Here is a 27,554-nt window from a genome sequence, read left to right as displayed (position 1 = left end):
TATATTCTCTAATGATATTACAGTAATGAAATTGACACAATGTTAGCATCTTTTTGATAATCGCTACTTTATAAAACTGAAATGTTCATTGCCGATGCCATGATACAGTGTTGTTTTCTGCTAAGTCATTGGCTATAAATGTGCAGATGGCTTCTCAGAAATAAGTTTATATGCCGTGATGTTTTTGGATGTACAGCCATATGAGTGACATTTCTATTTTATTCATCTCTGAATTGTGGAACGAGGTATATATTAACTGTGAATTAAAAGCTGGATTTCTGTGACGCTGTGGATAATTGAAAATCAAGCTTAATCATTTAGGAATGACAATCAACACACAGACTACTGATTTCTGAGCTGCTTATGCCATTAAGCACAGACATAAGCTGAGGTAGATGGGTGTTCTGTTGAAAGTGGGCAAGCATTTTGGGGGTATTTCACTCTGTCATCCACAGGATTTGAATCCAGCATTATTAAAACTGGACCTGGACCTTGAAACAGCCTTAAAAGTAGCCAGTAAGTACAACAAGTGGACAGAATAAGACTTAGTTTTGTGATTACATCCTATTTTTGTTCAGCATCAAACTGAATCTGATCTAGAGTCATTTTGGAGTCTCCTTAACATTACCGTTCTTGAAGGTTCAATCAATAATGATGTCATGCTCCTGTTGGGGAACATTTGGCCAATACCAGAAATGACTTTGCAGCTCAGAGGCATTTGCAAGGCAGCTGCAGCTAGTTGCCAACTCTTCTGCTGAACTCAGAGCAGCAAAAATTCCCCCACCTGCCCAACAAAAAAGGGGACACGCCTGGATATATTACATAGCCAACAACATTAAGAACAACTAAGGAAAACACAATCCATGCTAACTGAGTGTATATTTACTACAATAAACCTGCTGTGCATGTTTAAATATGCAATCAATAAATGTGCAAGATTTTACTGTAGCTCATGCACATAAAATCCATGCCATTTGCTTCTGAAAATGCTATGCAAATATTCCACACTGTGCTAGAAATGTGTTGTTTGCCTCACTTCTACATCGCTTTGGACAGACTATCTGGTAGGGTGCCACTTCACAATAAGGCTACCCATATAGAGAGTTTATGAATGGTTTATAATCTGGTTATTAATTAGGTTGTAACACTTTGTAAATTATTAGAAGACAATTTTAAACAAGTTTAAAACATAACAGTTTTCTTTTTATTAATGAGCCTTATTGTAAAGTGGTACTGCTGGTAGATATAAAACGTAAATGTGTAATATTAATACATGTGGGATATTTAATGTAGTTAATAACTCAATTTCAGTAGACTTACATTTCAGAAAATTTGGGTTAGTGTGCACTTGTGTAGTTGAATGCGTTGTTGGGATTCTATAGGCAAATTTTTGGTGCATGTTTGGAAGAACCATGTTCTGGGGTAGCAACTCACTCACCGACAACAGCCACCCCTGCCGCTTCTCCAGGTGACAGTCCTTCAGTGGTCCCCTCTTCTGGGGTCTGGTCATCAGATGGATTTGTCAGATTGGAGGTTGTTGGACTGGTTTTCGTGTCCGAGGAGGAAGAGTCCACTGATGTCAGTACTGCTGTGCCCATTTGCGAGACTCGCTTGGTTTGAGGACGTCATCGATATTGTTGTAGGGGTCATCGTGGTGCTTGCGAATACGACATAAACTGCTGAAATTGAAATAAAGAGAGCAACAGGAACACCTAGGCAGGAATGAGAGCCCCCAGATTCAGAAGAGACGTCCGAGTAAGTGTAAGATGGACACCTCACCTGCACACAGCAGAACGCAGAACCTTCCAAGCATGATTCCCTCAACAGGCCCTGAGTTCCTGCTCTCCAGAGAAAGAATAAAGCCTTCTAACCAAAACATGCAGCCCCCAGTACCACCTTTGCTCAGTCTCACATATTAAATCTCATACTTAGTATGGTGTCGATTAATGCATTATAGTTCTATCAAGTTCTAATATAAATCTAAGAATTTCTCACAATTGTTAAAACACACCATACCATGGCTTTTCCAGAGAGAAAGAAAAAAATGAAAAAAGAAAAGAAAACATTTTCTTGACGACATCCAGGTAAGCAAGCTATACACCTGAAGTACAATAACTTAGCATATGTAAAACATAAAACTACAAGAAGGGAAAAAAAAAGTCTGTGAGAACCGTTAGTCTGTGAGAACCGTTTTACCATGGTAAATGGTGATCATTTCAGAGCTAAACGTTAACATTTAAGACGGAGGAAAGAAAGAGAAAATACAAACTGTAAGTCATAGCAACTAACCACTTGGGATAATCCAGTTTTCCGTCTTTCTCGTCTGTCACCTTAGGTTTTTACTCCAATACTTTCTGGGAGTTTGCGCCTGCTTTTATTTTTTGGGGGTTGGGGGAGGAGCTTTGCTCATATGCAAAATATCTTACATCCAGCAATCCGGCATGACGTGCACAGGCAAAAGCCACATTGGTGTCATAAAAAGCCATAAAGTTGAATTTGTAGATCAACAGACTGTTCGCATGCTGTTATCTGTATATGATGAGGTCTAAGATAATAAAGCCCTTCCTATTGGTTTTCAGGAAAGCGGAAGGTCATAGCTGCTTTCCTGAATGCAAACATAAATCCCTGATTTTTTAAATAGATGTGTAGATGGATGAACTTTATTACTCCTGAAAGTTAAGTAAAGTGATAGATCTACAATGACCCTTGACTGGAAAGGCCTAGGATCTACAGCAGAGGTCTCCAACTCCGGTCCTGGAGAGCTACTATCCAGTAGGTTTTCTGTCCCACTTGGCTTCTGATGAGCCACAGCTGCTCCTGGTATTTACCTGAGAACAGGTGTAGTTCATCAGAAGCTGGGTAGGATAGAAAACCTACTGGACGTTAGCTATCCAGGACCGGAGTTGGAGACCCCCGATCTACAGGATATAATATGAATATAATATCTACAGGTTGGTAGACAGGGTTTATTACTTTCTTTGGACAAATTAAGTTATCTTTTTTTAAGTATTTATGCTTATGCCAAAATGTTTACACCAAAAAATGAAATGTTCACTTAAGTTTGTAATTCATTTAAAAATATCCTTCTATTATCCAACCATTTTTGAGTATAGCGTCATAGACATAGCTGTTGTTAGGGGCTACAGCCCAGAGTATTTTAAGCCTCGCCCCGAGTATTTTAGCCCCAATGCCAATCTTCCTTCAAAAACAAAAAAGTCAAGACCCAGGTAAACTTGATTTAGCCCCTGATCTGTTCAATAGGTAGAAATTCCCCTAGTCATGGAGAAACAGGCCTATTCCAGGAAGTATGCAAGACAGGGAAACATGCAATGACTACACACACAGAGCAGACGTGGAATTTAAACCTTCAGCCTGGAAGTATGAGGCAGTTGTGACATATGCACAGTAACAAATAATTTAATTTCAAAACAATAACACTATCTCAGTTAATGTTGATCAAGTAAAAAAGTAATTTGTACAATTTTGTTTTAATAGCTGCAAATAACCAAATAAGTTTCAGGCATTGAATATCATTTTTAAACATTCCAGACTCACTTGCAGCAGTAGAAAATGTGGTGGATTAAGATCAAACGATAAATATATGATTTTTTTAAATGACAAAATAATCTTACAGGTAAAAAAAAAAAACAAAATTGCTAAAAGTTTAATCACAGTAGCAATTAGTGTGCTAATACTGTATAGTTGAAGAAACAAAAATGTCTAAAGAAGGAGTGATTCGTTTGCAAATGGGCATACATTTTAGGACCCAACAACACGCCAGTACAGTACGCTTATTTCAGGCAGATAATGGCTTAAGGGTAGCTCATTGGTTACTGCTACTGCCTCACACTTAACGGGTTCTGGGTTCAATTGTTAACTTCGCTCCATCTGTGTGAAGTTTGCATATTTTCCCCATGTCACAATTTCTCCCGCAGTTAAAATGGTGCCTCGGCCGTGGTGTACGATTACTTCTAGGCCGAAGCCCAGCCTGGGGCCCTGCTATGGCTGGGATACGCTTCAGGCGACCCTGCTCCAGATAAGCGGCTACAAGATATATGGAGATGCGGTTCTCCGCTAGTAGGTGCTGTTTCCACAGACAAGTCACCATGCTACCGGGCTCGTTGAATGTTATCGAATGTTGTCGAGCTGAGCCTAATCGGGGACAAGGCAAGAATTACGGGCGTTCTCGCTGCACCGAAAGATGGGATTTCTTTCCCACTAGCATTGCCTTTCAGTCTGCTGCTCCTGTCCTGCTTACCACGCTGGTTTTCTTTTTGCAGGAGCGTAACTTTTCTTTCCCCCCCGCCATCACATTAGTAAGTTTCATTTTGTAATGCAGTCCGTTAACCACAGTTGGCCGGGATAGCGGATTTTACAACCCAGACGGAAGAGCAATCAGTCCTCGGATTCTTTCACCCGGCTCATCTGTATACGATACACAGCAGTTGCTGGCGGGGGGGGGTTCCAGTGGCAGTTGCCGGTGACTCCGCCGTCGGTGGTGTGAACGCCAATGCAGCCTATAGCGCACACGGTTGATCCCGGTCACTGGTATTAAACGCGGAGCCCTAGAGCCGCCTGCCCGCCTCCGTCCCGCGTTATAAGCAGAGAAGCGGAGCTGCTCCGCCAGCGCGACGCCACAATGTTGCAGGTGCTGTCTTGCGGCGTCGTACTTTTCCCCGGACTCTTTTTCACCTTCAGAAAACTACTGCCCTGTGCTTTTAAAAAGTGGACAGATGCGGACGTGGTCCTGGTCAGCGAGAGGTAACCGCTTCCATTTAATTTCCCTTTACTTCCATCTGCATTCGGTTAGTTTTGTGGGCAGTAACTGACGATGTAGCCGCCGGTGTGCCGACTTTTACCCACCGGCTTCCAGTTTATACGCGCGGCGGTACCTAACTTAGCGACCCCCTACTAAGAAGTTGTTTTTGAGGAGGAGGGGAAAAAAAAGTTTAAATGACTAATGCTTGTTGGTTAATTTTTATTGGTTAGAGGTAAAAACGTACTTTGTAACTGGTTATTATTTTAGCACATTTTATTTTTTTATAAAATATTTCTAATTTTGCCACCATTAACGTGTTGTAGATTTACGTTTAGATAAAATATCCGGTCTAAGCTAGTCGCTTCTATGTACTCGAGTGAGGCACATATTTGAACCCGTTCAATAGACTCCTTGTTTATAATCTTCCTAAGACCGGGCCGAGGGGGGGGGGGTTGCAATGAAAAGTGCTGAGCTCAGCTTAGCTGAAAAGACTGGCCTTAATCACTCGTGCATATATTATTGTAGTAATGATCTAAAGATGCTGCTAAAGATGTGCGAAATTTCTCATGTTTCCCCCGGTTCGCGATTCCATATTTTGCATTTTCTTATTTACCCCCTTCTCGTGTTTTGCTCTCTGTTCCATCGGAGAATGAAAGGCCATGTAACTACTGCATGACGGAAAGTATTTTTTTTTTTTTTAAAGGATTGCTTAGTAAACTGTTTTTCCGGGCATTAGTGTCCGGCCAGCAGGTGTTCTTTCGAGATTAAGAATATGTAGTTTGTGAAGATGTTCCCGGCATCTTCCACTCTGACTCATGTACGGGTTGGGAGGGGGGGGGGGGTACTGGTGGTGGCGGTAGTTAGCCCCAGACAAGGTGAAATTCGTTCTTAACTACTGACCTTAGCTTATTCCCCAGCATATCTTCTCTAATGGGTTTTTTTGTTTGTTTTTTTACTGTCTTCGGATTTCAGATAGCATAGCTTCTGTTTCAGCTGTGTTATGTGTCTGTTGAGTGCCTGACTGTTGATTCTGCTGTCTCTGTGCAGTTTATTTGCTTAGGACTGCACACTCATGTCTTTTCACCTCACACAACCTGGTAGCCAAACTGACAGCTCTGGAACTGTATACAAAGCACCTCGCTGACTGCTTTCTCAGATGGTCAACACCGTCTACACAGGCCCGATTTCACATTACTTCATCCGTTTCTCTGTGTCCCTTACTAACAATCCTATTAGTGGTGTCCCTGTGTGTTCTGTGAAAAGGGAATTGTACTACTGACTTGATTTAGTTTTGCATTCAAGCTTATGAGGAAACTAATTTTCTTGTAAAATATCTGAAAGGAAAGTTTCACATTTGCACCATTTTGTTTTATTGTTTGCATGAGACTGATTCTGCTTGCTCTCTTTTCCATATGGATCTTTGGCGGCAGAGTAGTCTTCCCTGTTTAATATGCATGTTTTTGTCAATGGTAAACACTGCCGTTGCATGTGAGTAAAAAGGGCCATCCGCGTTTTTCCATTTCTGTCACCACCGGCCCTCCCATGTGACTCGGGCTCCAAGTTACTTGGGACTTCATTACCAAGCAGCTGGGGGTTTAGGAAGTTGTGTGTAAACTGCTTGCAATCAAAATTGACAAAGAACAATGAGAATAACCTTATTCGGGGTCTCGGAATCAGAGGGAATGAAGCTCATCATGTGGTACTGGGTAGGAGGAAGAAAAAACACATCAAATGAATACACTTTTCCTTCCACTATAACTCTCTCACACACACACACACACACACAAACATGGAAAATACAAAGAATGCATTGTGTAAATGTGGGATTTGTAATGGTATCTGGCCCTGGATACAGTAGGAGTGTGGTGTGTGTGTGTGTGTGTGTGTGTGTGTGTGTGTGAGGGAGCGTAAGTTAAGCTGAGTGTCCTGAATAAGGTGTTTCTATAGCCACTGCCCCTGTCTCAGTGCAGGATTGATGGTGTTTGGTGTATCTTTCATTCCTAGATTGGTGTCCACCATCCACGCCATCATGGCTACCATAGCAGGCTATATTGTGGTGTCGTCCTGCAACAACGTGATAACTGACCGGTAAGCTGTGAATCCACACCCCAACTCCCATTCATCCCAAACCCCTCAGTTTGGTGCTCATCCATTTACCCTTGGGACCCACGAGTTATGGAAGTTTTCCTGTTTCCCTGTACCTGTGCTAATATATCCTTCTGGACCATCTAGAATGATTCTACTCTCCCAGGCTTAGCTGTCTAGAGGTTAACTCGAGGGGTGTCACTTGGGGATCGTATGTTAAAAAATATATAGTCCATTGTAGTAAATTTCCAGTAGTGGGCCAGTAGCAAGGGCCCTGCTTGCCTGTCAACTTTTGATGTGTTTATTTGTTTGCTTTTTGTTTGTTCCGCTTTTAAGCCACTCGCAGATAAATTTTTCCATACGAGCGCTGTAGCTGTTGTAGTCATGGGCACATTTTGTTCATTGATTACTTCTTCCCAGATTGGCTTACAGTGATGTTTAGATGTGCAAAAGGGTGCCAAGGCAATTTGCTGTGCAGATTAGTAAATCACGTGAGCAGTGGCACGTCTGCTAAAGGCATTTTGAGTAAAAGAGAAATGTATCAGCTGTTTCATTTGCTTAGTAACTAAAAATGAAAGATTCTGACAAAACAGGCTTGCATTTATAAAAGTATATTCTAGCAGTGTAAATGTCATTAATAGTCTGCTTAATAATTTTCTGTGTTTTAAATACAGGCAAATGTATTATTGTTGGAACTGGTACTAGAGTAAGTAGACATTTGCCGATGGAAAATGGTCGGTTTGTTCTTTGAACACTGAGCCGTTTCTTTGTTGTTCACCCACTGAAGGGAACAATTTGTCTCTCCTCTGTCCCAGGCACTGGCTTGCCATGTACTTTGTGATGTGGTACGGTGTGCCATACATGACCTATGACATCTTCGCCATGTATATGAGCCACTATTACCGCTTCCGGGTCAAAGGGCACGAGGAGTACAAGGCACATTCGTTCAGAACGGTCAACGCATTTCTCCGCCGAGAGTTCCAGCTGGTGCTGCACCATATCGCACTGCTCACCCTGCTGCTTCCTGTCACAATGGTGAGACGAGGCCCTCACAAATATTTTGAAAGCTGCACGTTAATGCATACATAAAATCTTGTTTGTATGAAAGTAAGTGATCTATATAATTTTGACGTGCACTGTTCACTTTATCCCAGCAGAAGTCTGCTTTGCTGAAACCAATGTTGAGTGACATGATATCACATTGCTACTCCTTTTATTATTTAGGTCCAGCTGCGGGCTTGATACTCCACCCCTTTCCTCGTTCCCTCCCACTCTCTTTCTCTCCCTCATACACACACCCCTAAATGTGAACAGTAGTCCGCGGGGACGGACCGGTGTCGCGTTACAGTCGGCATACTCTCTGATGCTATCCTTTTGTTTTCGATGCTGATGCCCTCAGCCTTGAAATGTTTTATTTATCGTGATAGGCTGGTTCTGAATCTGACGTCACTTTTTCAGTTAGGTGGGTTGTCTTCCCCCCCCACCCCCCACCGTAACACAAAACTGTTTGTTTTTGAGACAGGTTGTGCTTTGTGCCATGACATAAATTAAAAACAGAAGTAACATCATAAATGAGCATGTTGGGTGCGAGAGTGCCCACCTCATCCTGGAACTGGAAATGCAGATTATTGACGAGTACTTACTGTGCAACATCTTTTGAGAGCAAATGCTACATCTCTTTAGACTAAAATCGAGCTGCTTCAACCTTCCCCTCCCCAGCAACTGTAACTGCTAACAAGAAATGAAGTACATCTGCAACTGTAACAAATACTTTGGGTTTCATAGTTTTGGGTTAAGCTGGTTGTCTGTTGGACTGATCTGTTAGCCAGATGGTTCTTCACCCTGTAGTCCTCCTTTTTATTTTTTTTAAACAGTTTTTCAGGAGTGGACTGGGGGACTTCTTCATCGGGTGCCTGTTTTTGACGGAGCTCAGCACCCCGTTTGTCTCCCTGGGGAAGATCCTGATCCAGGTATGATTAGGTCTCGTACCTATTTTGTCCCTGTAGCCACGGGCAACGCTTCAGCAGCGCTGCACCAGCCACACAGCACTGAATGCAGATCTCCTTAGGGGAGATAAAGGCCCTGTCGAGTGTGCTTTTGTTTTAAGTGAAAATAATATGACCTTTAGCATTTATGCTCGCTGCATAAAGGGAAGTCGTGGGGTGTCTTTGTTTCTTTGAGGCCGTCCTTGCATTGCCTGTCAGATCATTCGGAACTTGGTTGGTCCGCACCACAGAAAGGCCAAATGACAATCTCAGGCAGTTCTTTTGTGGACTGCTGGGATCTCTCTGGCCTTGTGCCAATTTCACTGCTCTTTTGCAGTTGTGTGAAGAAAACGGAAGTGAAGCAAATTCTCAACTGTTGACCTTGCTGTCTGGTAGCACTGTGTGGGTCAGTTTTCGATTCTTCTGAAAATGGAAAAAGTCTTGAGGTTAATTTTAATGTGGTGGTTCATTCTGTTTCTAATGATTCAAAGCAATGCTTTCTGTTTTTTTCCGCTTTCCCCATTCCTCCCACACCTAGCTGAGTCTTCAGGAGTGCTGGGTACACAAGGCAAACGGCATCCTGGTGCTGTTGAGTTTCTTCATGTGCCGCATCGCGCTCTTCCCCTACATGTACTGGGTGTACGGCCGGCACTACGGCATCCCGCTCTACAGCGTGCCCTTCCACGTGCCCTTCTACGCTAACCTGGGGAACGCGTGCATCCTAGGACCGCAAGTCTACTGGTTTGTGCTTCTCTGCCGGAAGGGCTACCGGCTGTACAAGCGGCAGAGCAAGACACGGGACTCCATTACTGTGACGGACAACTCCAAGAAAGACGAGTAGATCCTGCTACTGCCACAATCACGGCTACTATTACCATGACTAGTAATAACGCTATTGCTACTGCTGCTACTTCTGCTGTTTCCTGTGCTGTTAGTTCTACTCTCTCCTATACCTCCTACCTTAATGCCACCACCTTTTTTTTTTTTTTTCTTCTCGCTTCCTTTTTACGGCTCCTCCTCTACAGTCTTTCACCTACCGATGGAAACGCAAAGCCGGCAGGAACTACAATCCAGGAAACGGCCCTCTTTCCAAGGGCACCCAACGTTAATCCACAAAAAAAAGGAACACCTTTGAGTTTCGCTGAATGGATCCCTATGGCTGTGGATTTATGTATTTCCTGGTCTTGTTTAGACCAAGTTTCCTTGTTCCACTGTAGAAGCAGGAAGTAAGAGGTCAGTCATGCAGGGCTATGCTGGTTACTTTTGCCAAGTCCCAAGTCCCAGCTGTTGAGTTCCAATTAGGGGCCTGTTGAACGATGTGCTTGCTAACACTCACACTCCATGCCTGTGCTTGTGCTGTGCATCACATTAGGGGCTGCATTGTCGTTTGGAGGCCGTAAGTTGAGCTCACCACTCACCAGCATTTCTGTACAAATCCTGTGGTGTAACTTCCTAACTGAGACCCCCCCCCCCCCCGCCACCGCTGGCAATGCAGTCCTTGCATCCTTCACAGCGGAAGTCTGTGCAAACCCTATGCTCTCCTGCCCCTGTTTATGAGCTTCCGTTTTGCATTAAAAGCGCAGGACATTGACATTGACATTGGCCAGCATCATGGATTAATGGTCACATGCAGTGGATGATCCCACAAAATTCCCACCACAATTTTCTCCTTTGCTCTTTTAGAAGACTCCTATTGCATGGGTTCAATAAAAAAAAGAAATCGATGAGCCTGCTGCAAATGCAGTAGAAAACAACTCTCTTAAAGATCAAAAAGACAGTTGCATCAAAGTAGTTTCTATTATGGGTCTGTGTGTGTGTGTGTGTGTGTGTGTGTGTGTGTGTGTGTATGGTAGGGAGTTGATTTATTAATTTTTTTTTTCCCCTTCCCTGGTTGGGAATTTAAACCTTTTTTTTGTCATGATGAGCAGCACATTTATAATTAAGGAGATAAGGGAAGGAGAGTCACTCTGCTAGTAAGCTTCAGTGTATTTAGGTCCAGTTACTCCAGTAAGTGATGAATTAGCTCTGAGATCACTCTTAACATCTAATTTTAGGTGAGTGTCATGTCTGTTTGAATGCATAGTTAATGAACATGTGAACTGAATGTGCTGAATACAATCACTTATTCATATTTCGTATCTGCAGGAGGGAATATTGTTTCACGTACTGATATGTCGCTGTCAAAAGCATGTGCAATGCTTATAGCATTTTGAGTGATTTGGTGTTATCCGCTCAGAGTTGCCACAAATCAGGGCTGTTGTGAATCAAGCTGAAAGCTTGCGCGAATATGTCATATAAAACGCATGTTTTTATACAGTCGACAGGACCATTGTCATCTGTATGGGGATGTTTCTGTCTTTGTGACTTGACAACGAAGCATACTCATTTTATTTATTTATTTTATTTATTGATTTGTTGTTTTTGGGACCATTAAATGCTAAGATGGGGGGGGTCTGCTGGACGAATGCATTTAGTGACGAGTGATCACCTGTTGCTGCATGTGAACAGTATTAGCTGTAGAAACCACAGATGCATCTCCCAAATTGCCCTGGCGCCACAAAGCAGGCAAACCTAAAAAAGCAGCACATTAGCTGCAGCAACGTTAATGTCAGTAGTGGATTGTTCCATAATAATGCAGTGAGATTTCACGGAACACCATAGTTGAATTTGCTCTCTAGAACTAGACCCAAGACTTCTTACCAAATACCTTTTTGGAATTTAAGATGCGTGTCCATTATGAATGTGACCTGACTGTGTCCTATAGCTATTTTCTTTGCATTATCCATCATTTGCCTGTGACTTGGGAATATTGGGGTTACAGGCATAAAAAAAAGAAACGTATAATTTTATCTTTGACATTTTGAATGTTTCCTCCTTTCATTCGCTGAGCCATTTATTGATTCTTTAGCCGTGTCTAATTTGACGAGAATTCTTAGCTAGTGGGCAATTGACTTCACAAACACTCTGCCGAACCCCTGTCTGGTTCGGCCTCATTCTGCCCTCAGAAATCTGGACCGTCTCCGCTAGTTATCATTGGGCTACCATCTCTGCCCCCTTTGCGCCAGACCTGAGCTGAATGTCCTGTTCGTTTATCTTCCCACCCACCCGACTAAGGCCTAGTGCGACTCTGTCCAGGCGTATGTATGTGTACGGCTGCTCGCCTGATTGTCGTGGTACTGAATCGCCTCGTCTGCTCTGATATGGATAAGCGTGTGTCTCGTTATTCTCTCAGAAATGCACCTCAGTCATTAACTTATTCCAGCTTTTCACTCCTACATGAGTACGTTGGGTTGGCTTCCCTGACAGGTGCCTTGGCGATAACACCAGATAGTTGGGGGGGGGGGGGGTAAACTGATACTCTCCGTCCGGCAATAAGGAGGCACAGTCTTGTTAAGGTTACTGTGGATTGTTGCCTCAGAACTGATGCCATCTTGTCTGCGGTGGTATTAGGGCGCAGGGGAAACTAGCCTTGCAGAACTGGCATGGTACTTTCTCCCAGTTCGTGACCCATAGAACTCAGCCAGGTGGGAGTTTTCTGGGGATTGTCTTACTGGGTGAATTGTTAATTGCTGACCACTTGTGAGTCCTGGCCGCCCTGTCGTGCAATCCCCTTAGCTCAGACTTTCTCGGCAGGAAGTTGTTTGTTTAGCTAATACACCGGCTGGGTTCTGATGAGAGTGGCTGCTTACAGCAGCTGTCTTGTCCTCGCATCTCAACTGGTGGGACAGGAGGTTGGTCATCAACCCTGGGCAGCACCACTGAAACAGCAACTGACTTGGTAAATTTGACTTTCGCAACCTCTTTGGAGTGAAAGGATCGGTATGTACGGTCATTAATTCTTCAGTGACCCTGATAATGTTACTGATCTTCCTGAGGAGCCCAAATGTTCCATGAAGTTTGGTGATTAAGTGGAAGTAATGATGGTCGTTATAGTAAATTTCCCATTTGAGTCTTCGTGTGACTGTCAATGGCAGTCTGCATTATTAGGTAGGAAGGCATGGATTAGGCATTTTTGATATACTTTTAATGGTATTTTTCATTTACAGTATCATCTTAAAATTTCAGCTTGGTGCCATAGAGCCATCCTTTCTTAGCTCTGGGTTTGGCAAGCTGTAGACATATCTGATATCCAAGTTTTTTTTTAAACTGAATAAAAAAATGAAGGCACCTCACATTTCATACTTTGTAGTATTTAACTTGCAATGTTTAGCAAAAAGAAAAAAGCTCGTGCAGCTCCCTTCCAGAAAATTCTTCTGCATTTCATCCTTATTGTCGCTCTCCTACTATCTTGAAGGTAAACAACTCCTCCCTTTTTTGCAGAACACATAGTTAAGGCCTGCATCTTAATGTACACATGTACTGTAGTCCTAGTTACAATTAACTAATATGATGACCCTGGAAATGGCATTTAAAAAGTGAACCTGGAACCAAAAGGTGTTTCATGGTTACGAAATTGCAATCCATACTCCTGTGAGTGGAAACGGGTAGTTGAAGATACGTGGCAGGCCTTCAAATCTTCATCTCAGTGGCCTCCACACTACCACTATTTTGACGCCATTATGATGTACATCAGTTCATAGCGATATCGTTACTATACATCTGTTTACTGAAAAAGCTGATGTATCACGGACAAGGAGCATTTTTATTTTTTTTGAGATCCAAGGGTTCACCAAGAAAGATGAATGGAAAGATCAAATGATCCATTGTGATTGCTTAAAAAATGACCGTCAAGGCTACGTATTGAAGGCTGGAGAGAAAACCAAATTTATAGAGAGTGCCTTTTAAATCTATAGAACCAGCAATTCAAAACAGATAAGTGGTGGCAGGTAGTCTTGTCGCTGTATTTGTGTCTACTTAATTTCAAAAGGTGATGTGGTTATGTGACCTGGAAGTTTGTAACATGAACAAGCCAGGTATTTTTGCTGTGTGCATGGTAGTTATGTTTAATATCATCTGTTACAAGCCCTGTCAAAGCAGAATTATTTCTATTATACGTCTACGTTTCAGGGTGGAGGGGTCATTCTGGGTCATTCTGTTTGAACTTGCGTTCAAAGGTCGTGTGGCACGCTCTACCTTTTTGTTCTCTGCTTTTATTCCCTTTTCTCTGCTTATGTGTCATTTTTTTTTAAGCTCTACACATCACTCTCAGCTGAAATTTCACACTGTCTTGCTATTTTCTTCTTTGGCTGCAGAATTTATTCACTTGAATTGTCAAGAGCCACGTACTGGACTCGCAACTTTTAACGCTTCCTGCCACTTGTTACTTTTGATAACATTTTGGATAGTTTCATATATGCACTCAGAGGCCGTTTTATTAGGTACACCTGCTCATTAGCGCAAACAACCTGCTCCTCCAACCAGCGAATCATGTGGCCGTAACTCACAATATGCTGCACATAGGCAGGGTCAAGAGGTTCAGTTACTGTTTGACTATGTAGTTAAGAAGACTTGAATTTGGTGTGATTGTAGGTGACTGATTTGCTGACTCCAGTATCTCAGAAATTGCTATTCTCCTGGGCTTTTCACATACTACTGTATCTAGAGTTTACAGATAATAGTGTGATGAACAAAACCAAAACATCCAGTCAATGGTGGTTCTATGCCCAAGTGAGAGATCAAAAGAGAGTGGCCATTCTTGTTGGAGCTAGCAGGAAGGTCACAATTGCAAGTAGTTTGGGAGGAAAAAGTGGGTCATACTCAGTAGTAGCTAGGTGTGCCTAATGAAGTGGCCACTCAGTTAGTGTGTGTGTATATATAATATCAAATTTGATATATTCATAGGTATATTTTGTTTGTAATGTGCCCTTTTGAGAATTATTAAAAGAATAAGTTAATATAACTAGCATAACTTTGTTGAAGAATTATGATGTTGCAGCTTGTAAACCAGGCACCCCTGTAGAAAAAATAAATCTTGATTTGATGAATCCTTTTAAATGAGTGTCTATGTGTAAATGACTCTTTGGCCTGTATGTAAGTAATTCAACAACAGAAGTGCCAGGAATGGTCCTGCTCTCATATACATTCAGCCAGGTATTTAACCTGCATGTCATTCTTTTTAAGGAAAAATGTTACTTTTTAGCATAAGGTAAATTATTATTGCTATTGCTAATCTTCTGCACAGCTTATGAATTAATTGTATAGGGTTTTATTAAATGTAAATGAATTGAACAGTGATAATTTTGAAAGAAAAGGAGATTATAGGCCGTGTGCACAGTGCTAAAATGAGAATGTTGTTTGGGAGGCCTTTACCTGAGTGGGTCTGCAGCTCCAGGCTACCAGTCAGCTTGGACAGCTGGAGTGGCACCACACCTGCTTGGCAGCTGGCCTCTGCTATTGTTCTTTTGTATTTAGCATGCATCATTGGCTCGGGTTCTTTGAAAACACTTACAGTTTTGGACCACACTAACTCAATGGCTTAAGAGTTCAGATCTCCCATCGAGGATCCAAAGGACCTAACTCTCTAGTAAATAAGCACTGTGTGGTATGAAATTAAGACCTTTATCAGTAAGATTTTGTATATCTGATGTATTACTAGATATCTGTACGTACTACAATCCGGGGATTTCTGAGACTGTTCATTTGTGGCAATGGCATGCCAGCAGGGGGGGCTCTAGTTGCACCCACAGATCAACCATTAGTACTCAGTACTTAGTCACCATATGGACGCTGAAGCTTCTTAATCATATTTTTAGTTCTTAACACAACCTTCATTGTGTGTAATGTGCATAAAATAATAAACAAAACCACTCGGATCACTTCAGAATAAAATTAACAACCAAGTTTTGCATATTTTTAATTCAAGCATTTTAAAATTTTAATGTTAGTAGAGTTAAAAAAAAAAAAATCATTTATAGCACCCAAAAACGTAATATACCCACTACGTAATATGCACACTATTTGAAAAAAAAATAATTCACATTTAATTATCCCGTTGGAAACCATTTTTACTTCATGTTAATTGTCAGTATTTTAATGAAAGGGTAGTTCATTAAACCTAAAAATAATTCCCATTGGTCGCCTCATGGGGCGCAATAGAACCATTAGGGGGGCAGTTTCAATGCGAAAAAAATCACGTGGTTTTGCGTTGACCAATCACGAAGTTCCACACCCACAGCATTACGAGATCTGTTAGTTTTGTAATATTTGACAGGACGATAGACTTTCTTTACATAGATGACAGTAAATGATAAGTAAGTACGATTTTAATGGAAATCGGTAAAATAACCCGCAGAAATGAATATCAACCACTATGAATCCCAAATTCGAAATACTAACTGGTTGACGGCCTAATCCCCGCTATCTTGAGTGGATCTCGGTAGAAAATTTAGTCTGAACTTAAAATATGAAGAAAAGCCCGAATTTAAATAATCACGTCTAACAATAACTGCACTATTTGTGGTTTTAATGTAAGGAAAGGTTGCGTCGCCCCCCTTTATCGGGGTCGTCCGTTATTTAGCATAAACAGTGAGTCTGTGGAAAAGCATATGCAGCATTGACACCATGTGGCCATGGTGTGGCAGTGTTACTTTTGAAAGTGCCTGGTCGGTATCGGTGGCCTCATGTGGGGTAAGGTAGCTGTCAAATTAGAGTTCCATGGAATTTACGGATTCATACAGTAGAATAAATATTTGATTGCAGACCATTCTTTTTTTTTTTTTTTAACTATTATCTTGGTGATGCTGATAAACATTTACGTAAGCCTCCCACAGCCTGCCCCTAAAAAAACTAGTGATGCCATTTCTCATCTCTATTAAAATGTCAAGAATATGAAAAGCAGACTAAACAATGTCAAATTTCTTAATTTGAGTGTATTATAATAACTGTTAGTTCTTCAGTCCACTGTTCAAAGGGGATTTCAGATGTTCTTTTTCTGTTCCTGCACTATAGTCTGGTCGTGTGGTTTATAGTAATTGTTTTGCCTCTTTGGTATTTTTTCGGAGGTACTCATTTGCCTGTGTTTATGTTTTCTTATTTTGTCTTTCTCCTTGCACCAAATTATATTTACTTACTGTACAACTCTTCAAGCTGTCTTCTATAGAAACACAACTAAAGCCAGACTATAGTATTCCGTTGCTATCTGATGCTCACTATCACTTCTGGCCACCCTGTGTCAGTGATGAGGCACTTTAACCAATGGTGTCCTGCCAGTTCAGCTAAACAAACATGCTGGTAAAAACCAAGATTGTGTGGTAAACCAAAACAATCAAGCATTTGGTGAAGCTTTTCTTTGCCTGATGCCTTTGTTAAAGGTATGTATGTGTAAACAGCAATGTGACTTTGCAAAGGGATAGGGAGCTGAACTTACTGACAGTGTGGAGAGTGCCATTATCATTTTCATTGGTTTAATTATATCCAAGTTGAGATCATGGGGGTGTTCCACAAAGCAGGATTTCTCAGCTGAGTTAACTTAAGCCTGAAGTCATGATGTCCAGTAAGAATGCTCCTTACCTAAACTCCTATTGGACCATCATTACTTCTCTCTTAAGTTGACCCAGCTAACTGAGAAATCCTGCTTCGTGGAACACCCCCTTCATGTTCATGTTTAACGCTCTTAGCTGCTAAGCTTTGTGTGTATGGTTTCCACAGTTTTGTCAGTCAGCGATCGTCTGTGTTAATTTCATGTGCGCGGGGGAGACTCCGTGTGGTAGCATTACCGACACCAGCCCCTCAATCCAGAAATTACACGTTTTGTCCATAAAGACCAGGGGGTTCAAAGTGTCTGTCTGGCCAGTTCTGGGCAGCGTTTCTTTCAGCTTCACCCTATCATTCATTCTCCAGCTGTGTCAGTCGCAGTCATTCAATTAATCACTTCTCTGAGAAATGGTAGCTGTTTTCAGATAATACACAGTTTTACCTGTCAGCTCAAACCAGGACAACCCTATTGGCTATTTGTCTTTTTTAGACCCCCACTAACAGTGAACTGATCTTCTCTTGTTTTCCAATAGACTTTACTGATTTTTCCACAACTGTCCAATAATGAAGGAATTTGGGGAAAAAATATCTGTTGTTATGGATGGAAAAATACATCAGCTGAATATGAAGGTCCCAAGACAGGTAGAAGATGCAGTGAGAATTCTGTCCACGATTTACAAGCTTGCTGCTTCAGAACTTGGATCCACTTTGACGGTATGGCGTGTAATCAGGTTTGCCGTCTGTGTTAATCGCTGCATAACCAGCCTTGTATTAGAGCTGTATTACTGTCATAGTAGGTGGATTACAGTAATGTGAACAGAGATTGGCACAACACAGATATAGAATAACTAGATTGTGTATTGTCCTGGGTGGATGTGTACAATAATAATAAATATGGATCCCATACAAGTGTAAATTTATAGGATGGGTTATCAATATTCAGAGACTAATGAGATGCAGAGAAGGTAGGTACAGTCCCCCCCCCCCTCCTACATTAAACCTGCCACCTCCCTTCTTGGCCCATAAGGTATTTGGCCCAGCTTGGTCACTGAATAAATGCTCCAATAGTTTTTTTTTTTAAAGATAAAAGCAAACTAAACCAGACTTCTTCGGCTGTTGACGGGTCTTGTTAAAATAGATTGGAGTGAAAAAAAGGCAAATATTTTGTTTTGTTTGGTTTCCATGGCACCAAACACGGGCCTTATCCAGACAATGCACCTGTGAGCTTGGCAGTATTTCCCGTTTGTAGCTTGCAGGACATAAGCTCATTAACGGATCAATAGATCAGAATGTGCTTCCTAATATTACAAAAAAATGTTTTATAATGGATATCTGTCCTCTTTCTATAATTATATAAAATGAAATTATACACTTGTAAGTCGCAAAGCTTAAACCTGAGTTTGATGATATTTCAGTATCTGTTCAAATGTCTTCTGTGTGTGTGATTTTGTATATAGCTATATCATCATATTGCAGTTATATACCTAAAGAGTGTGCTGATGGTGACTTAAGTTTCACACTTAGCCCTGTACTGCCTCGCCACCTACTCTGTTTTCAGATGCTTATTTACAAGGCTTTCTGTGACATTTTCCAATCCTTAAGAGGGCTGCCCTCTGGTTCTGGCTCTTGTGCACACTCACTCACACTCACTCACACTCACTCCACTTGCGTTGCACTTTATTTTTGGCCCATTACCTTGCTGCTGACGGCTGTGATGCTGCCGTCCAAATTACTCCCCCTCTCCCCCTCTCCCCCTCTCCCCCTCTCCCCCTCTCCCCCTCTCCCCCTCTCCCCCTCTCCCCCTCTCCCACTCTGTCTTCAGGCGCCACCTGAATGCTGAGTGTTTTGGGGCGATATCCTGCAGCTTCCCACACCCAGCCCACCATCACAGTTACGTCTGTGGTGCCCCCCCCCCCCCCATCCCCATCCCCCTCCCCCCCCGGCTGTGTAACATAAGTGGCACGGAAACTTGGGGCCTTGACCAGGAACATTCCTCTGCCTTCTCAATGTCAGCTGCAAGTCCCCAGGGGAAGCTTAGGAGGCCTGCTACAGAATCAGCTGTATGTTAAATTGGATTGTCGTGCAGACAGGGACGCGCATGTTTGTTATCCTTAATAAATTTGTACAAGCTGAGCAACTTAATGAATGTGATGTGCACGACTGTTACGGGATGTGTGCACGACTGTTACGGGATGTGTGCACGACTGTTACGGGATGTGCACGTCTGTTAGACTTTTATCTTCCGACCACTGCTGCACACTCCCACCTTTGCCTCGGCCACAAATGGCATCAATCCCTCCTCCCACAAGCCCCCCTGGCCACCCCCCCATCTGCCTCTAATTTCTCATGGGACACTTGCATGGAAAGGAATGGTCACCGCCCTCTGCATCCTTGTCTTGCCTCTATCTTTATCTTCCCACCCTCTCTCTACTCTAGGCTTCCTCTAGGTCTTTACCTCCAACTATTCTCTCATGCCTGTGCCATGGGAACCATTTTGCAAGCTTTGAAAGTGTTCTGTTACCGTCACATGTGTATTTATAAATGGCCATGTATCTTTCTGGCAACTGCCGCTACGCAATCCCACTTGCAGTGTGGTGGGCCTCATACGTTTGAAGCTTTGCTCAGAAGGGGATGCCCGTGTTGCTTGTGTCCGAATTCCCTAGTGCTGACAAACTACACTTGGCCCATTGAATAAACCCCCGTGTTTAATCCGACATGAGGGGAGATGTATTGAGTATGTGCCACTGCCCTATTCAGCGGAGCTGAAGGCATTCACTCAAACTTCATGCCTGTTGTTCGTCCTCATAGCTGTGGGGTCTCATTGGACTGCTAACTGAGTTTTGGCAGTAGGTACCACTAGTACCAGGGCACTGTAACACAAGTACAGCACCGCTTAAGCGAGTGGTTTAAAAAAAAAAAATTCTTTGGGTCTCTTCCCCAAATACTTAACATATTTGTTGTGTGCTACCTCCAGCAGAACTGACTCACGTAATTAGCTACTCAAAGACATTAGCTTGTTACCAAAGCTGCATTCCGCTGTAAAGAAATTCTGTAAACAAATTACATACAATACACAGCTACTCGGCACTTAAACTTGGTAACCACCAATCGAAATGGTACCTGTACAAATGCAGCCAGTTTTTATGATTCTGTGTTTAGAGGGGAGCGGGAAGAATCTGTGGTAACAACAAAAATAGCTTTGGGAATACCTTCTGTTCCAAGACAAGCTAAGACATGGATTTCATAAACTGCAAATTCATTACGTGAATGGTGTCCTAGTAACCCTAATTTCTGCAAACTGGATTTACTTAGAATCACAGTTTAATAACAGAGAACCTGTACCTGATCACTTTCATGGTTTTTACGAACGTAATGGGTGACAATCAACACTGGAGACAAAGCTGTCAACTATAATGATTTGTTTTTTTTAAATTGTGTTATTATGGCGGCAGTATATTTGATCTCTTTAAGTGGATAGTTATTTTAGCAATTGGTTGTAGCACCCTATCAGTACAGGGCAAGGTTTTTTTGTTTCTGTTTTTATCGCTTCCACATGATTATAATTTTTTTATCTGTCATGAGAAAAACAGCCTTATGGGTGAACTTGCTAACCTGCACCACCATTGCCTTGAGTGATAAACCTCCAGAATGTTTCTCTTCACACCAAAATGTGGACTGAGCATTAGGTAAACTGCTTGCTAATACAAACAAGCTGCTTCTTCAAACAGTGAATGTTGTGGCTGCAACTGGTGCTTAATTTGTAAACTCTGAGGTGCCGCAGCTCATAAAGACCACGATGATGTCATATGCACAAATCGGTCTTTAACAAGAATAATGCACTATTAATTAATTAAACACGTAACAATGCAGAATTTATGCACCTGAAAGTTGCATCAAACTTTTCATCTGCGTAGCACTTCTCTTGTTTCTTTTTGCAGTACTTCTCATTAGCATTAACATCTACAAACGCTGCTCCTTTTTGCGGTCCTTCTCATTAGCGTTAACATCCACAAACGCTGCTCCTTTTTGCGGTCCTTCTCAGAGTTAACATCTACAAACGCTGCTCCTTTTTGCGGTCCTTCTCATTAGCGTTAACATCCACAAACTCTGCTCCTTTTTGCGGTCCTTCTCATTAGCATTAGCGTCTGCAAACGCTGCTCCTCTCCTTGCTGTCTCTGCTTGTTCTCCCATCAGGTTTTCAGGTTCATGTCTGCTCTGCTTCGGTTCCGATGCCTGAATTGCTTCACCTAAAAAATTTCAAAATATTACTCTGTCTTTTTGAGATTTTATTTTAATCGTTTTACTGTAACAAGTTGGTGTGTAACCTCATCTATTGTAGTACCCAAAAAGTGGAGTTTTCTGTACTTGTGTCATGGTTTTCCCTTTCAAATAAGAAGTCAGAAAAGTGAAACACACTAATTTAGGCAGATGTACGTCAAAAACCAGACAATACGCACAATATAAATATAAATTTCTTTAGTTCAGTTTGCATTTACTCTAAAGTTTACCTCAGATTAATCTTAGTTATATTGGGTGTAGCATTTGAGGTGGTGGAGCACAAACTGCTTTGAGTTGGAGGTCCTGGTGTTAAGTTCTTGCACAGATTTAGCACTGGCTGCAACTGAACACATAGAGCACACAGACAGGGTTAAGAGAATCTTACTGTTTGACTACATATTTTAATGACATTATAAGACATCCTCACTCAGTGACTTTGTACGTGGTGGTTCCAGCTCAGAAACAGGCATGATAGTGAACAAATAATATCCAAACAATTGCATTACTATGATATTCTACGACTGTGCTTCTTGAACGGGTCCTAGGGGACGGCCCAGGGAGTATAAACGTAGACTGTCGGGGGTCTCTGTGGACTGGTTTGAGAAACATTGTTCTATAAACTCAATACTTTAGCTCAGTTCTGCTGTACTCACTTCCATTTTCTTTGTATCTGTTAGTTTCTCACGTAAGACTCTAATCACAATGGGACCCCTCTATCCTGTTCCTCATCAGTTTGAATGCTACTTGGAGCTAATCCATAGGCCACACAGACAGGAGGAGTCACTGGGATGATGATGCTAGGAAGGCAGGTCCTGGGAACAGGGATAGTTGAATGGCTATCAAGTTTCACTCAGACGTTGTTCTTACCCCAGTAGAGCAGCCCACCTACGTTGTGGTCACCAACGATCAAGGGGTCAAAGTAGATTGAAAGACAAATTCTCATAAATCATTGTACGGGAAAGGTCATGGGTCCAGTTTCTCGACATTCAAAACAGTATGAAAATATAATTACTCCCCCACGGTGACCCCTACGGTCTCCCCCAAGCAGGTCTGTCAGGTAGGCTGGAATTTATAGAAACGGAAGGAGTTGCTAAGTTGATGTGCAGAAATATGTGGTCAGGCTGTGTATATGTGTGGGCTGAGCAAACCCTGGTTGCCCAAGAAGCGAAGTCTGGGTTTTTCAAACCACTGTCCTCCCTCACTAGGGTGTCTATCCTCCATTACTCTGATAACATGGGCTACATCCTATCATGGTGATAGATAGCCCCCCCCCCCCCCTCATAATTTTCTTCCATCTTTTGTTGTCTTCTTTTCCCTCATTGTGAGCAATCTGCATCAGCAGTAAGCTGTCAGTTTTGCTTTTCCCAGCATGCCTTGCTCCCACAGGCCATCCCAGATGCACCTCCCCCTTCCCCAGAGAGTTTCCGGGAGGTAGAGATGGCTGCTGTGTGGTGAGATAAGGATCCCAAAAGGGGCACTTTTCAGTGGCCTGTACTATTCTGTTTAGTAGGTAATATCCAATAACTTCAAAAGAATCATTAAAGTTTTGTATCTCTACAATACAGCAAATATACATGAAATCACCTTAATGTTTGTTGTGAAGGAATATTTTGGTGGCCCTTAGCTGTGTTTCTGTGTCCAGGATGGGAAAGGTTGGGGAAAGGAGAATGTGTCCATGGTAGAACTTGACCTCAAAAGATCTTCACCATCCTCCCCCAAAATGCAAGTTTACACGTATGATGAAAAAACCTCTTCACGAAACACCTCCACCTGCCAAATCCTCATTCCCATTGAATGAGTGTTCAGACACTGAGCTATAACTGACACCCTGTGAAACCATTTTACAAGGAATTCCTGCCTTGCCATGAAATCTGTTCATTCCATCTTGATTGGTCTAGTGAATGATTTCACCGGGATTACGTGTTTATACATGGCTTGTGTTAGTGACCACGGCATGTATATACAGGTACATGTGCATTGAGGCCTTCACAGCTACAGATGACTAACACCATATGACTGTAACTCATACTGCAAAAGTAACCAAATCTGAATGCGCTTGTTTATGCATTGCAGAGAATAATGAAAATCCATGTGCATACCTGCGTATGTGCATGTGGTAGCTAGAGGTCAGGAATCTACGAGACAGGGAAGGTGTGCTCAAATAATACCACTGAATAAGTGTTGTTCACACTCCCTCAAGCGGACTGCAGCACAGATTGTTTTGCTACTGTTTATTAGCCAGAGGTGTTAAACCGTGGTCAGTATGGATAGAGAGAAGAGGGACTTGTGTGTTAGGCATTAACAGTTGACTTTATCTGCAAGAATTCTGTGTAGTGAATTCCTTCCTATAGTAAAGTAATAATCCTTGAATACAAAGGTGATTCATTCCTAACTAATTCAACGAGTCGTCTTCCTTGGCCTCTGAGTGCTTGTTTCTCGTCAGTAGGGAAGACAGTATATTTTAGCTCCTTGGCTTGTGGTTTGTATGTGTGTGTTTGTGTTTATATGCATGACTGAGTATGTCAAGGTAGCGTGAAATGCAGGAGTGTCTGATGAATAAGACAGGGCTGCCTTTTGGACAAGTCTGAGAAAATGACATCATCTCTGCACTCTTCCCTTTTGAATCAATCATTACCTTGGGATCCATATTGTCTCCTCTTGTCTGCGCACTCAGCCTAGAAAGAATGGTATGTGTTCAGCTGGTTTTGGGGTACGATTACTCAAAAAGTGTCACTGCGTGGTTCTTCATTGAAATTTGTTGATATGTCCCGACCAACGATTATAAGATCTTGATAAAAGACACAGAATTGTGCAAGAATATGGTTGCAGCCACACAAGGCTTGTAAGACTCGTTCATCAAACTAGGATGAATCACTAGGGTTTAATTATCCGTCTGCCATCAGTCATCAGTCTTGGAGAAGTCTTTGTTGTTGAGTAGCCACCCTACGGGGCTGCTGGTGGTCAACGTTGCAGAATTGGTATGTGTCACAGGGTGGAGTAACTGACTGAGGATGCACGTTGCAGAGGGTCTGATTACGGTGATAGATAGATAGGTCTAGAGAAGAGACGCCGGGAGATGTAGCGGTCAGTACAGAGACCAGCAGGGTGTGTGTTGCCATGAACAGTTTTTGTTCAAAGGTATCTTCCAGTTCAATAAGGATTTACGAAATAAAACTATCAAAATAAAAAAAAAAAAGCCTGCACCCATCGGCGACTTACTCTGTTCAAGAATTACGTGCAATTAAACAGGGAAGGCATGGTTCTGGGCTCTTCCTTACAGAGACTTCACACACACAGACATTATTTTACCGCACCCCTATTAACTGGGTATCGAAACTTTTAAATAAACCGTGGCAGACGTAGCCCCAACCAAATCTTTTATGCCAGGGGTATCTCTGGGCAATTCTCTCAAAACATACCCCCTACTACTGGCAAACCCCTGTCCTTGATTTTCATCATGGGTTTTACCCAATTCTGCAGTCTGGAATATACAATTAGCTAACGGCTAATTAAGCAATCAAGTGTCACATATTGGGAAACTTTAAGCTAGTGTCACGCATTGAGTTGATTACCTTGTGTCCTTTGCTTTCTTGCAAATCATGTACTTAATATGGCCACTCAGTTCCAGTGTGTCATTTTAAGACGGGCCATTTCTTTGGAGAGTGCCCTGACCAACTTGCTTGCTAGGTATACTTGACCAAACTGGATTTTACGGACATGGTGACCAGGCCTGGCATTTAACAGAGAGCGAGAGGTTGGTAGAGCATGTCTTGCCTTGCCCTTGTGAAATAATGCTGACATTATAAGAAAAAAAAAAAACAACCATAAATCTGTTTTACTGGTCCCTCACCCTTCCCCGTCTTCCTTCCCTGTTGCATATGCTGTTAATTACATCTGCTTTGAAATTACATCATTGCCTGGTTGTGTTGTTTTTCATTTAAAAAAAAAAAAACCTTTTTTTAACGTTTTTGTACATGTTTGGGCTGCTCAGAGTTCCCATGGAAACTATGATGTCATGGCTATGCAAGTTTGCTTTCTGGATAATCACAGCAATAGTGGGACCCAGAACGACACTGACATTTTTCTGGCACGTGGCAGAATGAAAGCAAAGGGGTACAAATGAATCGCATGGCTGTCATTTAGTCAGAGAATTTATTTAGCCTGAAACATGGTTGTTTTCACTGAACTCGGTCCGAGCCAAAACCTTTGCAAATTGTTTAAATCATGTGGCAAGTCAGTTTTTTTTTTTTTTTTGACGAATGCAATTGAGGAAATGTGTATGGGAAGTTTAATTGTAAGTTGCTGTGATGTGACGTCTTGTTCAGTTTATTTTTATAGAGCGTCCTTCCAAACTTAGTTGCCCCAAAGCTATCTCTGTCGCCTTCCACCAAAGGTCACAGTAGCCTGTGACAGCTGCTGTGGAGGCGAGGATAAAAATGGAGGCAGAGAAGGTCTGCAAGAAGCAAAATATGGAACCCAAAGAGAGAACAGCGTGAATGACAACGAACGGGTCACCCCAGACAAACACCCCCTTGACTGTTTGCATTTCAGTGACATGAGACTGTCATGAAGGAGCAACACAAATGCTGCTCGTCTGTCCCTGTCACGTTGACGTCAGATGTTCTGAAGACGTACGGTAACAGCATGGGCCCTGTGCTGCTTGGCATCTGTTTAATTTTTGCCACTAGCTGTGCAGTCATTTCTGGGGCGGCCATATTCCCTGATGTCTGACTGTGTGTAAGCCGTTCCTCCATCACTTTTCGCGGTTTCGCCTTCCCACTAGCGGCAATTCCTAACCGCTCAGTCTCCACGGGGATCATTCCTCCTTGCAAGATCCATTTAGATTTCATCTACTTTTCTACCCAGAATGTATTGCGGTCTTCGTCTTGTATCACATGGACGGAAGACCGCACAGGGGACACAGCGTGACAGTGAGTATCGGCATAGTGACAAAAACCACAAGCAAGTGTTTGCTCTTTAGCAGAACTTCTCCTGAACAATTTATCACCCATGTTACCGGGGTCAGAATGTCAAACTGAGTTCCTCTGCAAAGACATATACGCCCCTGAACTCGAAAGGCTTACATTCATCTGAAGTGTTTTTTTTTTTGTCTTCCATGAAGAAAGGCATTGCATGGTGGGTATCTATTCCAAGCAAATTCCATGGCTCTTTATTTTAAGCGTTCATTAAGTACGTTTTCTAAGTAAAAGCTCAAGGGTCTGTCTTGATTAAAACAGTAGTATCCCCTCTTGGCTTATTTACCCAGCTAATTTACCCAGATTATAAAATACCGAAAGATGGATATAACATAAAGATTAATTGGCTCACAGCCCTCATATTTTGCTTATGAGAAGTCTTTAGAATTTCATTGCTCAGTTATATCAGTGGAAATAGTTTCAACATGTTTCTGCGGTCTTGGGAACGTCACAACTTTATCTCCACTCTTGTATCTGAGAACATCTTGAAATTAGATTACTGTAATCTCTCAGAATTCCTCATCTTCCAATCTCCACTGATCATTGATCTCAGACTAAATTTGTTTCCCTGTAAATGATTTAGAATGTTTTATGTTATTTGCCTTTTTATTTCCCATATGAGTGCAGGTACACCGGAATGCTTCTTTTCACATATCCCATCATGCTCTCCCGTGAGACATATACAGACACATACATCCATTAAAGCCATTAAAGTAGGAAGCAAAAACAGAAATACACATCAGAAAGTAAATCTGTGAATAACATAAGAATAACATTTTTCTGGCAGCCCTAAGGCTTAAAATATGCCCAAAATGGTGGCAGACCAACCCTGAACTATTTTGTGCTAAAAATCCCCCACTCAGGTGTGGCTGTTTGTGCAGTGCAAGGGGGTGGCCGCCCAAAACAGTCAACCCTACTGCTTTAATTTCTCCCCCTTCCCCTCTCCTCTGCCCCCTGCTGCCTGCTGTTAGCAAGGGTGCCATTACACACAGGCACGCCAAGATTTCTAGTGTGGTGTCTCTCTAATCCCTGTCCATCTTGGCTTCCTGTTTCTTGGGT

General features: G+C 42.2%; 1 protein-coding gene and 2 long non-coding RNA genes across 6 annotated transcripts; 2 read left to right on the top strand and 1 right to left on the bottom strand.

Annotated features, from left to right (window-relative positions):
• Positions 1–496: 496 nt before the first annotated feature.
• On the top strand, positions 497–14,763 carry tlcd3a (TLC domain containing 3A). 4 transcript variants are annotated; one of them, XM_023805308.2, is made up of 6 exons: positions 3,979–4,761; positions 6,764–6,847; positions 7,660–7,879; positions 8,719–8,814; positions 9,368–9,712; positions 9,855–14,763. In XM_023805308.2, exons 1-5 carry the CDS (start codon positions 4,640–4,642, stop codon positions 9,668–9,670), a joined length of 825 nt encoding a protein of 274 aa, XP_023661076.1. In that variant the 5' UTR covers positions 3,979–4,639; the 3' UTR covers positions 9,671–9,712; positions 9,855–14,763. The 4 variants fall into 4 exon arrangements, with proteins under 4 accessions (XP_072557926.1, XP_023661077.1, XP_023661076.1 ...); XM_072701825.1 differs by lacking the exon at positions 3,979–4,761 and adding an exon at positions 497–516 and having other exon boundaries at positions 9,368–14,763; XM_023805309.2 differs by having other exon boundaries at positions 3,978–4,316; positions 9,368–14,763.
• LOC111840476 (uncharacterized) lies at positions 507–2,738 on the bottom strand. Its single transcript, XR_002837420.2, has 3 exons — positions 2,290–2,738; positions 1,439–1,838; positions 507–784 (listed from the first exon to the last, which is right to left on the bottom strand). It is a non-coding gene; the product is annotated as an uncharacterized lncRNA (long non-coding RNA).
• A 137-nt stretch (positions 14,764–14,900) lies between the features above and the next one.
• On the top strand, positions 14,901–19,124 carry LOC140579352 (uncharacterized). The gene is made up of 3 exons (XR_011983438.1): positions 14,901–16,019; positions 17,775–17,955; positions 19,064–19,124. It is a non-coding gene; the product is annotated as an uncharacterized lncRNA (long non-coding RNA).
• Positions 19,125–27,554: the final 8,430 nt, after the last annotated feature.

The sequence above is a fragment of the Paramormyrops kingsleyae genome, chromosome 18 (genome assembly GCF_048594095.1).
Source record: "Paramormyrops kingsleyae isolate MSU_618 chromosome 18, PKINGS_0.4, whole genome shotgun sequence".
NCBI classification, from domain to species: Eukaryota; Metazoa; Chordata; class Actinopteri; order Osteoglossiformes; family Mormyridae; genus Paramormyrops; species Paramormyrops kingsleyae.
Note: the sequence above shows the minus strand (reverse complement) of the source record. Positions and strands in the feature narration are given on the sequence as shown.